Source organism: Macrotis lagotis, chromosome X (genome assembly GCF_037893015.1).
Source record: "Macrotis lagotis isolate mMagLag1 chromosome X, bilby.v1.9.chrom.fasta, whole genome shotgun sequence".
Taxonomy (NCBI): Eukaryota; Metazoa; Chordata; class Mammalia; order Peramelemorphia; family Peramelidae; genus Macrotis; species Macrotis lagotis.
The window spans coordinates 669,702,952-669,716,107 of NC_133666.1; the positions used below are offsets into that span (position 1 = coordinate 669,702,952).

A 13,156-nucleotide genomic window follows, 5' to 3' on the forward strand; every position below is an offset into this window, starting at 1 on the left:
ATTTTTAAAACTTCCCATTTCCTCAAGGCAAGCAGTTTGAGATAGGTTATACATGCAATGACAATAATTTAAAAAGAGAGAGAGAGACAGATGCACCACTGTCCTTCTCTGGAAAGTTTTCCCTTTCCCCATTTGCTTCCTGAATTCTTGATCAATTAGTCCACTTAAGATCCCAAGAAGAAGAAGAAACACAACTGCACACTGACTTAAAAATAATTCTGCATCCACTATTTCCACTTTGTCATCTTTGTTAATTTTCCTGGTTTGAGTTGTTTCTGATGTTTGGAGTATTCTTGTATCCATGTAGAGTTGCCAATTCTTCTGAGAACTGTTCAAATCTTTGACCATCTAGACAACTGTTCTCATGTAATAGTTCATAAACACATCCTGCCTTTGGCACTTATTTTCAAACTTGTCTGCCATCTTATTCCAAGGAAACTCCCACATGTTGCTCAAGAATAGCTTGTGTCTCATTTCCAGAGTCTTTTCTCTTCCATTCTAAGGGATTCAAAAAGAAATACTTGGTATAATTTAGTAAACACTTATTGCTAAAAAGTCTAATTAAAAGGACATAGTAGGGGGCAGCTAGGTGGCACAGTGGATAGAGCACCAGCCCTTAAGTCAGGAGGAACTGAGTTCAAATGTGACCTCAGACATTTAATAATCACCTAGCTGTGTGACCTTGGGCAAGTCACTTAACCTCATTGCCTTGCAAAAACCAAAAAAGAAAAAAAAAGGACATAGTAATAAAACTTCAGGTAGAGTGGGGCCATTAGATAAAGGACCAAGCATGTGTCACTGGCAGTTGGCTAAATTCATATATTTCCTTCCCAACATACATCCTCTTCCCAAAGGAACCAGCTCTCCTAGAAGCTCTTGGCAGAGGACCACCATTGTTCCTTTCTTTCCCCACCAACATCACAATCTTAAAAGAAGAGGCACTATTGTGCCTCAGTTGACCTGGCTGTGGTGTTCCTTAGATGATTCTGGATCAGAAGTCGCCTCCGCTTTTCACCACTCTGACAACTGGCCTATGTTCATCCCTCTGGAGCTAGAGAGGGCTTGAGAGGCTATTCAGCCCAACCCCTTCATGTTGTAGATGAAGAAACTGAGGTCCAGAGAGACTATGATAAACTCCTAGTTTGAAAGATATATAAATTCATAAAGCTGAAAGAGACTTTAGAAGCCATCTCGTTTTTGCAAATGAGGAAAGTGAGGCCTAAGAGAAGTTCAGTGATCAGCTGTGTGACCCTAGGTCGGTCACTTATCCTTTGTTTTGCCTTAATCCACTGAAGAAGGAGATGGAAAACCAATCCAAAATCTTTGCCAAGAAAACCCCATCCACAGGGTCATGAAGAGTTGGACACGAATGACTAAACTACACACAGAAATGTATTTATATGCACATATATAATATGTATTTACACATTACATATATGTAATGCCATTTATGTGGCATTAAGGTTTGTAACATATTTTATCTATATGATCTCATTTAATCTTTGAAACTGTCCTGTGTAGTAATTATTTTCCTCTTTTTACAGAAAAGGAAACTGAGGCCCACAGAAATTAAGTGACTTTGGTCACAACTAGTGAATGAATATCTGAGGAAGGATTTGAACCTAGATTTTTTCTGACTGTTCATTATGCTTCTCTCACCTACAAAAGTAGGTGTGGGCCTGCATTCATCACCTCCTTTGTTGCAGGTAAGGGATCAGTCAACAAAGATTTATGAGGTGCCTACCTCAGGGCAGGCAATGTGAAAAGACAGAAATGAAGCAGTTCAGTGTCCTCAGAGACCAACCCACTTAAGTTTTCAAAACCTCAGGGAGTTTGTGATAAATGCCTCCCTCTCCTCACCATGGGTGGGGATGAACAGGTTGAATTTAAGACAATGTTTTGTTTGAGGGAAGAATAAAAAAAGGAAAAAAACCTGTTAAAAACTGAACCCATCCAAGTTAAAATGACAGGTGAACTAAGTGCCAGGCTCTCTGATTGGGTAAGAACTGCTTTCTTAGACCTGGAGCCAGTCCTCCAGACAGATAACCTGGTGGGAAAGAAAAGCCTGAATAAAATCTCCCAGACTCTGAGTAGCCCAAAGCAGCTTCGGGGATTTGAGCCCTTACTAAAAGCAAAGGACTTTGTATCTTAAGAATAGGCTTGGGCTGTCACAGAACCAGAGAGGACCTGGGTGACAGGTGGGGAAACTGAAGCAAAGGATTTGCCCCAAGGTTATAATAGGAAATAAACAGGCATCCACCCAGGGCCTTTGGGAGGGAAGTAGTTGAGTCAGTGGATAACAAAATACCAGGCCTGGCAACAGGAAGGTTCAAATATATCCTCAGATATTTCCTGGTTGTATGACCCAGGCAAGTCACTTAGCCTCTGACTATCTCAGTTTCCTCAATTGTAAAATGTTGATAACAATAACACCTACCTTCAGTGATCTCAAATGAGATCATATTTGTAAAGTAGGTATCATAGTACATGATATATAGTAGGTACTTAATAATTGCACATTTCTTTTCTCGCTTTTTCCCTTTCTCCAATTCCAAATTCAGCATTCCTTCCACTGCACCATGATGGTCATCTAGTCCAACTCTGTCTCTAAAGGGAAATCCCCTCTGCAGCAAATAGGAATGGCCTTCTAAGGGAATTCTTTAAGTCTACCAGCTCTGGGGTTGTTCAGTCATTTTTCACATGTGTCCAATTCCTCATGATTCCATTCGAGGTTTTTTTTTGTTTTTTTTTTTAGATTTTTGCAAGGCAAATGGGGTTAAGTGGCTTGCCAGCTAGGTCATTATTAAGTGGGTGAGACCGGATTTGAACCCAGGTCCTCCTGACTCCAAGGCCGGTGCTTTATCCGCTACGCCACCTAGCCGCCCCATTTGAGGTTTTCTTGACAAAGATACTGAAATGGTTTGAAATTTCCTTCTCCAGTTCCTTTTACAGATGAGGAAACTGAGGCAAACAGGATAAAGTGACTTGCCCAGGGTCATACAATTAGTAAATGTCTGAAACTAGATTGAAACTGAACAGTAAATTTTGCCCTTTTATATATGTGTATAATATATATATATATATATATATATATATAAATTATTTTTCTGTAACAAGAAGTGGGATGATCTCCTTTCAATCAGATCAAATTAGAAAATGTAAAACTGTCTTTAGAGAGCCTTCTCTTAACACATCATCATTTGTAAAGGTACCAGATCAAGGTAAGAAGATGACTCTGTGAAGGTATCTGTGCTTTGTTTCCTATATCTGATAGAATATCTAAGTCCAGAGTTAGGGAGAGCTTTTTCTGAAGTTAAGGAGATCATTGAAAATAATCCTCCTAGGGGGCGCTAGGTGGCTAGGTGGCGTAGCGGATAAAGCACCAACCTTGGAGTCAGGAGTACGTGGGTTCAAATCCGGTCTCACACACTTAATAATTACCTAGCTGTGTGGCCTTGGGCAAGCCACTTAATCCCATTTGCCTTGCAAAAACCTAAAAAAAAATAAAAAATAAAAAAAAATAATCTTCCTGCTCTTGATGATGGACTTGATTCAGGGAACTTCTTTGATAGACCAGAAGATCCAGCCTTCCAACTGTGCCACTGTCCCTCCAAAAGCCTCAGGGAGCCCAGTGCTATTGAGCTCCTAATCATGTTTGATTGTTCACAGGCTTAAATAGGACTGTCACTCTATCTTTTGTTAAAACCAAATTCTAAGTAACCCGTTTTCTCAAAACTCAGGTCTTCCTGACTCCAGACCTGGAACTCTATCTGCTGTGCCATCCAACTGCCTCATGGGCATATTAAGAAAAAACCAAAAAACAGTGGTCAAGAGAAGCTATGGGCCTTTGAGTCTGAGCCCTCTTTTGCTGGTTAGGAAGCCTAATTCCAAGAGTGTGATCTGGGTTCACCTTCTGGTTTCTCTTTTCCTTTATCTGAATTCCTCCCTTGCTTCTGGTACTCACAGCCTCCTGGAGGAAACAACATGTCTATAAACAGGTATATCTGAGACACATACAAGAGGGGATCAAGGATCCTATCCCTTTTGGCTTTGGACTTTAAAGGGGAATGTTATTTGTTTTATAGACATTTATCTGGCATCAGAAGCCTTCAGGGGCAAAGGATGTTGGCTGTCTTATTGGACTTGAGTCAGAAAAAAATTGGGGACAGTTAGAAACTCCTGCCTCAGTTTCTTCAAGTACGAAATAGTGATAATTGCACCCACCTCTCAGGATTGAAAGAAAGGATGTTTGTAAACTGCTTCACATAGTAGTTATTTAATAGACTTGTTTTTTACCCTTTTGAGGAAATGGAGGTAGACAGGTTAAGTGACTTGTCCAGGGTGGCACAGCTAGTGTCTGAGACTGGATTTGGACTCAGAGCTCCATCCTAGCTGCCCTTGAGTGAGATCCTCATCAGTTTCCTATTTCCCAGATGTAGGCCAGCGTGCAATAGCTCCTAATGACGTCCCATCTGTCTGACCTCCGGAAGCTCCCAGGGTGGGTGGCATGGGCTGTTGACTGGGCTTGGGCCAGAAAGAACTGGGACAGCCACAGACTTATTCAACTGGGGATACTGGCAACATGCTTAATCTCTCTGAACTTCAGTTTCCTCACCTGGAAAATGGAGATATTGGCTTCTAAATTCCTTTCCAGCTCTAAATCTATGCTTTTGCGATGTCAGTTACTTGAAGGATAAAATAGAAATGGCTTTAGCCTGGCATTTAAAGCCCTCCAGGATAATAATCCCATTATCATACACTCCATGTTCCAGCCCAACTGAATTTGATGCCTCTATGTCCAGCCTGTCTTCTCTGCCTGGAATCCCCCCCTCCTCCACTGTCTCCTCAAATCCTTATTTTCTTTCAAGGTTTAAATATCCCACTTCTTCCTTGCAGCCTTCTTTGATCTCTCTCTCTCTCTCTCTCTAGCCCTCTAGCCCTCATTAAAGTATTCTCTCTATCCTCAGATTTTTTTTTGTTTTTTGTTTTAGATTTTTACAAGGCAAATGGGGTTAAGTGGCTTGCCCAAGACTACACAGCTAGATCATTATGAAGTGTCTGATGGCGGATTTGAACTCAGGTCCTCCTGACTCCAGGGTCTGTGTGCTATATCCACTGTGCCACCTAGCCACCCCTCCTCAGATTTTCCTAGATCACTTTGTCAGAAATGCTTCTTTGCCCTATGGTACCCTATTTTTGATGATTATTTGTGTATGTCACTGAATATGTTTGATCTTGTGATTTCTTTGGTAGCCCCGAGTGAGGAAACTTTCCTGACCCATACAGGTTGGCACCATCTCTTCAGTTAGAGTTTGGGACAGTTGCCTAGACTATAGAGATGTTCATCGATTTTTGTTGGTTCCTCATTCATGCCATGTCTATTAACCTCATGGAACCCCCAAGGGACTCCTCTTGGACCTCCTTCCTTTTTCACTTTATACCATCTCACTTGGTGGCACACCCATGCCCATAGGTTCATTTGTCATCTCCAGGTAGATAATTAATTCCCTTTCCTGAGTATCCACATCATCAACTGCCTGTTGGACACTGGATGCACCAGAGTCATCTCCTGCTCAATACATTTGAAACAAATTTGCTGTCATCTTTCTTCTGAACCTCTCTATTATTGTGACACTGACCTTGACACATCAGTCTTCAAGGCTTCACATTCTCATCCTACATATACAATCCAAATGGTCATAGTCAGTGTCCTAAAAGTCTTAATGTTAAACTGAACTATATCGCTTTCCCTTCACTCACGCTGCCACTCCTATAGTGGAGACCTTTGTCCCCTTTCACCTGAACTAAAAAATCGCAATTGTCTTTTGGGTTGTTCCCTCTTCCTCAACTCTCTCCCCATTCCTGTCAAAGTGCTCCTTCAGAACTGCAGTGTGACCCCTCATTATACTCCAGTGATTCCCTATTACCTCTAAGATCAAATGGAAAATTTCATTTGACTTTTAAAACCCTTCATAACCCTGTCCCCTTCCTATCTTCTCAGTTTTCAGACACATTATCCCTCCATACACTTCAACCCAATTTCACTGGTCTATTATTATTCCATAGCTACAGCATTCCATCTTCCATCTCTGCACCTTTGCTTTGGCCTCTCCAAATGACTGGAATACCCTCCTCTCACCTCCCCACTTCTTGTTTTTTTTTTTTCTGCTTTCTTTCAGAAATTGGCTTAAAAGTTTACTTTCAGGAGGCCTTTCCCTTCAACATCCAGTACTTTCTCCTGAGAGACTTCCTTTCACCTCTTTTGTGGATATGCATTATTTTATTTTCTTCCCTTCTCTCCCATTAGACTGGTGAGTTCCTTGAGGGTAAGAACAGTATTTTTTGTCTTTCTTTGTATTCTCAGATATTCACACAGTACCCCTGGCATATAGTAAAGGCTAAATAAATGCATACTGACAGACATGCAATTCCAAGGGCCTGTGCTGAGGGATCAGTAAATGCCCGCCTTGGATCATCTCTAAGATCCCAAATACCTGGTGCCAGTATCTGATATCAGGATCCACAGTGTGGAGGGTTTTCCTCAATTAATGGGCTGTTGAAAGACATGATCAACAAGGGATGGCTTCTATTTCAGGGGAGATAAGTTCCCCCGGAAGCAACAGGAATGTGTGGCTGAGTCTGAGCCTACTACTCATTCATCAATCATCACTTTCCTAGAATCACATTTCAGGCAAGAATCCTAGCCATTTTAGTTAAATTTGTCTTTATTAAAGGCCTGCAGAGCATTATGTTAGATGCTAGGGAGATACAAAATTTAGAAAAGACACAATTCTTGCCCCCAGGCCTACAGGCTAGTAGAGAAGACAAAAATACAGGAAGGTAACTAACAGTATTAGAGAGGGGCAGAGTAAATGTTAATATCTTCTTTCTATTATCTCCCATTTATAATATTATTTCCAATTTATCTCCAATTTAGATCATTTATATTCAACTTGTCCTGAAACACATCTTGTCTTTGCATTGTTCTTTGCCTATTGTCTTCTTTAGATTGTGAGCTCCTGGAGGGCAGGGGCTGTATTTTCTGCCTTTCTTTTTATCCTCAGTACTTAGCATAATAAAGGTTCATTAACCACTAGTTGCTTAGAGAGGTTGGAGCAGGGAGGCTTCACTTAGGTTTTGCTATTTGAATAGGTTTTTAAAGGCTAGGTGGGGCAGCCAATAGAGCACTGGCCTCAGTCTGGAGGATCTGAGTTCAAATTTGTTCTCAGACACTTGACCTTGGGCAAGTCACTTAACCATGATTACCTCCCATTTCACAGATGAGGAACTGAAGCCAAACAGTTAAGTGGGGTGAAATATGAAAGATCCATATCTGGTCACTGGGCCCAGATGGTTCTGGAGGAGAAAGTGAGGCTGGTGACTTAGCACAGTCCCCCTCACTCAAGTCCAATTTACATGGATGTTATGGCATAACCTTCCTGAAGTCATGGTCTTTTTTTAAGAGTATAGAAATCTGAGATAAGACTTGTTGAGATAGAGAGGCTCCAGGTTGGGGAGGGCTTTGAATGTCCCACAGAAACTTCAGTTTTGTGATTGGTAGTAAATGGGGGGGGCAGTGTTACAGTGGATAGAACACCAGGATAGGAAGATTCTGGCTTCAGCTACTAGCTAGGTGACCTTGGGCAAGTCACTTAACCATGCTGGCCTCAGTTCCTCATCTGGAGAAGGAAATGACAAATCTCTCATTTTACATATAGGCAAGCTAAGAAACCTAGAGGAAGTAGAAAGGTGGGATCCTGAGATACACCAGAACTTCTCAGGAGAAATCTGCTGTGAGATGCCAGTGACCATTCAGAAAGTGGAAACATCAGGGTGGCTAGGTGATAAAGCACCAGCCCTGGAGTCAGTAGTACCTGGGTTCAAATCTGGTCTCAGACACTTAATAATTACCTAGCTGTGTGGCCTTGGGCAAGCCACTTCACCCCATTTGCCTTGCAAAAACCTAAAAAAACAACAACCAAAAAAAACACCCAAAAGTGGAAACATCTCACATTGTCCAAAAGCAAAGCTCTACTGGACCTGTGAGGCCACACAGTTCTGTAATTAATAGGGAATTATGAAGCTTTCCCACTGTCTCTTAGAGTCAACCAGAGTCAGATGACACCCAACAACTGACACCTGTGACAGGCTTTTGTGGAGATGTGGCCAGAAAGACTGAAGCCCCAAAGGATGAGGGCTATGTCTTATATCTTAAGAGATATAGACTTATATAGACTACACACAGCTGTTGTTCAATTGTTTCAGTCATGTCTGACTCTGTGAGTTTTGGGGGGGGGCAAAGATATTGGAATAGTTTGCCATATCTTTTCTAGCTCATTTTACAGGAGCTGAGGAAACTGAGGCACATGGGGTGAAGTGACTTGGCTTGGGTCACACAGTTAGTCAGTGTCTGAGGCCAGATTTGAATTCATGAACATGAGTCTTCCTGACTCTAGGCATGGTGCTCTATCTACTATGGTGCCATTTACCTGCCCCTCACCCTATGACATTTCTTCATTCCAAATACATTTTCCAACACAGTAAAAAAAAAAAACAACCTACATGATAGAGACATTCCTCTGGGACTTACCTGATGTCACTTGGTCCTTGTTGGAGCCAAAGCCAAGTCTTAATGACACCCTGTCTCCTGACTCTGTGCATTGGCTATCTCTATTCCTAGGACTCTTTGTCTCCTCTCCTCAGGGTTTCCTTTGAGACTCGGCTGAACTCCGAAGCCCTTCAAAAGGCCTTTCCAGAACTCCCAGTTTTCCCTCTGAGATGATCTTCCACCTCTTTAATCTGCACATATCTCCGGCTATGTCATTTCCATGCATGATGACTCCCCTAGTAAGCTCCTTGAGTAGGGACTTCCATTGTGTTCTCAATGCTTAGCACAGCTAGGTGGTGCAGTGGATAGAGCAGCAGCCCTGGAGTTAGGAGGACCTGAGTTCAAATGTAACCTCAGACACTTAATAATGACCTAGCTGTGTGGTCTTGGGCAAGCCACCTAACCCCACTGCCTAGCAAAAAAAAAAAAAAACAAACTAAAAGAAACCTAAAAAAAAAAAAAAAAAGGAATGTTATCTCCCCCTTTAGACTATGATCTCCTCAAGGGCAGGGCCTAGCTTCTTTGTCCTTTGTGATTGGCATACAAGAAGCCTTTAATAAATGTTGTTCAACTGACAGAAAGTTAGAATGGGACCTAGCTGAAGTTTCCCTGATGAGATTTACTTGGCTGTTTGACCTTATTTCTTGGAGCTTACTCAAGAATCTCCATGCTAATGTCACCAACATGGCGGCCTCTTGACTCAACAAGAGACTAGACAACTGGAGTATGGCATTCATGTTTTAATTTTTTTCTTTTATTTTTTAAATGGGAGTCATTGTACATTGTACAAACCATATCTACTGATGGAATAAATAAGTGGGGAAAAAAAACATACCTCTATACAACACACCAGGAAAAAAAAATCATGGGAGGGAAGGGAAGAAAAAGAACAAAACAAAACAAAACAAAACAAAAAAACGATTAGGTATTGAAAAAAAAATTCTTTACACCTTCTAACAGGTCCTTAGATATAACAAACATTCCAAACCATTACACTTTTATGAAAGGAGGTCACCACCCAGAAAAGAGAGACCCTAACTGCCCTGAGGGTCGTTGATGGTTTCTTGAAGTGCCAGCACTATTTGGAATGTGTCACTGCTGTGTCCCCCAGCACAAAACAGGCCCCCATCCAAAGGAAAAAGTTCAAGTTCATCCTGGGAGGGGAAGGGGCCAGTTTGGCCAAGTGTTTTGTCTCTGCAGAAGGCCTTTGGGTCAATCTCCCTGCCCTCTGCTCAAACCGCAGGCTCCTTTATGATGGGTGGCGGCGATGGGGTGGCGTGGTCCATGAGGGACCATGAGCTCCGCCCAGGAAGCACATCTGGATTTTTGCACTATTTCTAAAATGTGGTCAACAGAAGAACTTTCGGTCACCGTCAAGCCCAGGGCAGGCCAGCCTGTGTTTGCCCATGTCTTTCAGAGCGCCCTTCTGACCGCTGGGGTCCGACAAGACCCCCCTTTTCCCCCAAGCGTGGCAGTGGGTCCATTCCTACTTTCAGGCACTTCAGAGAAAGACTAGCGACGGTCTCAGCATTTCATCCTGGCTCCATGGGTCTCAAGACCCTCTGGCCTTTGTGGAGAGGGGATGATGCTGAAGAGATGTGAACAACCCCAATGAACTTTGCCCTTTCATTTAAAAAAAAACAGAAAAACTTTTCCTCTGGCTGTCTGTATTGGAACCTCTGGTCTCCCAAAAGAAAAGGAAAGAAAGCTCTAAATGCACCTTCATTTCACCCAAACAGAGATGAGCTGTAATCCAAGGTCATTGTAGGGTTTGCAGATAAAGTCTTTCACCTTCAAAAAGTGAAAGGGGAATCAAGGTTATTTCCTTCTTTATTTGTTTTTTTAAGATATTGCAATGCACAGTTCTCACAGCATGAATGATTACCTAGGGAAGAAAAATTCATGGATACAAGGATCTTTTTTTTATTTTTTAAGTTTTAAAAAGAGCTACCCTTTGAATGTCACTAACTCAAAATTCAAGATTGAGTTGTTTTCCCTTTATTTAAGGAGAAATTTTGCATGAGGTATTTGAAATGCAGGAACTTTTTTTTTTCCTTTTTAAATTTTTTTTTTCTTGAAGTGCAGGAATAGACTTATTTTTAAAAAAGAAAAGCCAGATCCCCTTGGAAAGTCATAGAAAAGCAAGCCTGGAGACGCTCAAGGTGATGGTGGTCAGCCACCGACGGAGGTGTCACCGGAGTAAAGGGGATGGACATCCAGAGAGAATCCACAACTGGAAAGGCTGTAAGAGAGAAATGCTGAGAACATCGCCTAAAGAGGAGAGGATTGCCAAGTCTATGGCTGAACAACAGGCCTCTATTCTACGTGAGCCAATAAGCCGGATCGTCCCCCTCACGGACACAGGGTTGAAGAGACAGTTTTCCTAATCGTTCCCAGAAGGGGCACCTGTGTTGATGCAGGTGAGTGAGGGCGATGTCACCACTGTTCTCTAATAGGATGCAAAGGTTTCTATCTCGTCCATGCAGAGCCCAGTATGCCCTTTCTGCTGGGCCAGAAGGAATAAACAAAAAAGGGGGGGATTTGGCTCTGGCAGAATGGAAGGGTGGAGGTTGGGGGGATTGGGGGGAGGCAGAGCATGTGACTTAGGATTCACAAACCCGAGAAACATCCTCTGAAAGGTAAGGTCAGCACCAGCTCATTCTGGCCTCTCCCCATCCCACCTATCCCTCTCCTCCAGTCTCAGACCTTGAGACAGAACTTGCAAACAGATCAGTTTAAAACAAATATCTCGCCATTTTCCACTTTGGAGATCTGAGATGCATTTCAAGGCGAGGGAGGATTGGAAGCTCTGGGACAAACTTAAAGGCGTCTGCAACAATCATTAACTTGGTCCTATGATGGGGTGGGGGGTGTCCCCCAGGATGGAGCTCAGCTTCCCAGAGAGAGATTGAAAAAGAGCAGCAAATTGGGGAGCCTTTCCAGCATCCCCAGCTAGGAACCCCTTCTCTGGGGGGTATGGGAGGAGGCCACTTTGGGAGAGCCTGTGGTGAACCTCCACTCCCCCCCACCCCCTGCCCTACAGCCCAGTGTAAAATCGCCACCAGTCATAAGACCTCAAGGAGCCAGGGCCTGGAGCTCAGGGATGGATAAGTAAAACCTCAAAGATATGCCGACAGCCTCAGACTCCTCTCATTCTCCAAAGGGGAAAATGGCCAAGGTTTCCACTTTTCCTCCACCTCTGCTGGGTCTTGAGGCAGGGGTAGGGCAGGGAAGGGGTGGGATCACAAGGGAGTTGGCAGCAGCCTAGAAACAAGAGGTCACTTGGCAAAGGAAGAGGAAAAGCAACTGGGGAGGTGGGAGTGGGTTTGGGGGGGGGGGGTTGGGAACCAGACCTCGAGAGCTGTTCTCAGGGACACAAGGCACAGAAACAAAGCAGATGAAATTGCTGGAACAATCAAGGAAAAAAAAGCAAAGAACTGACCTGTACCATCCTTAAATATCTTACATGATTAAATAGAGAAAGGAAAAGATACAGCAGCAACACAAATGTAACCGGGACCAAAAGAAACAGTGCATTAGACCCTCCTGAGTTGTTAAATCCAACCTTGCCAAAGACAGGAACTTAGAACTTCTGAACGTTTGCTTTCACAGGAAAAAAAAATAAAATAAAACAGTCTTCCATTTTGTATTTTTTTTCAGTGTCTGAGAGAAGTCACACCTTCCTAGGTCTCCTTGGAATTTTTTCTTTTTTTTTCTTTTTTTTTTTTTTTGCTCAGTAAACTTTAAAAAAGTTATGAGTTCTGTTCTCATCCATGAGAAGCTGCGTAGGTCAGGGTGTTCTAGAATGAAGCCCCCACCGGTGTACCTTCGGTAAAAATGGGATCGGGGAAAAATCTACTTCCATGTCTAAATCTCGTCGGAGTTTTGGTGGGAAGCCTCTAGTTTCAGCTTTTTAGAAGGTGGTGCTCCTTCCGAATCCTGAAAGACGGGGAGCAGGAGAGCAGGAAAGAAAGAAAAAAAAATGAGATTAAAATGCAACCTTTGAGTTAGAGAGAGAAGGATGCATCTCAGTTGTCTCCAATGGCCTCTGTGCAAGGAGGGGACTAGGTTAGGTTTTCTAAAAGAGTGCTTGAATTTGGAAGTTTGATTGACAACAGATGGCAGGGATCAAGTCCTGAAGGAACAACACTGGCATAGTGAATTCTTGTGGTATACTTCAAGGAGCCAGAAATTCAGAATTGTCCCTTTCTTTAACCCTTATCTCATCAGATGGATTTTGTGAATGAAAGTAGCTAAAAACAAAAACAAAAACAAAAAAGATAAAAAACCCACACAGTAATCAACTAAGTAGGCATTTACTAGCTGTGTGACCTTGGGTAAGTCACTGGACTTCTACTTGCTTGAATTTCCTCAACTGTAAAATGGGAATAATAATAATAATAATAATAATAATAATAATAATAATAATACTAATACGTATTCCTCAGGATTATTGTGAAAGCTTGGTATCATGGTTCTGAAGTCAGAGGACTGTGGTTTGAATACCATTTTTTTTTTTTAGGTTTTTGCAAGGCAAATGGGGTTAAG

The 13,156-nt window shown here is 42.4% G+C and overlaps 1 protein-coding gene across 3 annotated transcripts in view; it reads right to left on the reverse strand.

The window, feature by feature from the left end:
* BCL7A (BAF chromatin remodeling complex subunit BCL7A) overlaps positions 1–13,156 on the reverse strand; it is a 46,706-nt gene continuing 33,550 nt past the window's right edge. The window contains exon 6 of one of the 3 annotated variants that reach the window (XM_074205556.1): positions 1–498. In XM_074205556.1, the coding sequence (XP_074061657.1) occupies positions 349–498 (150 nt within the window). In that variant the 3' untranslated portion in view covers positions 1–348. Of the gene's footprint in view, positions 499–7,290; positions 12,548–13,156 lie in introns of those variants that run through there. The other 2 variants (XM_074205555.1, XM_074205557.1) reach the window with 2 other exon arrangements.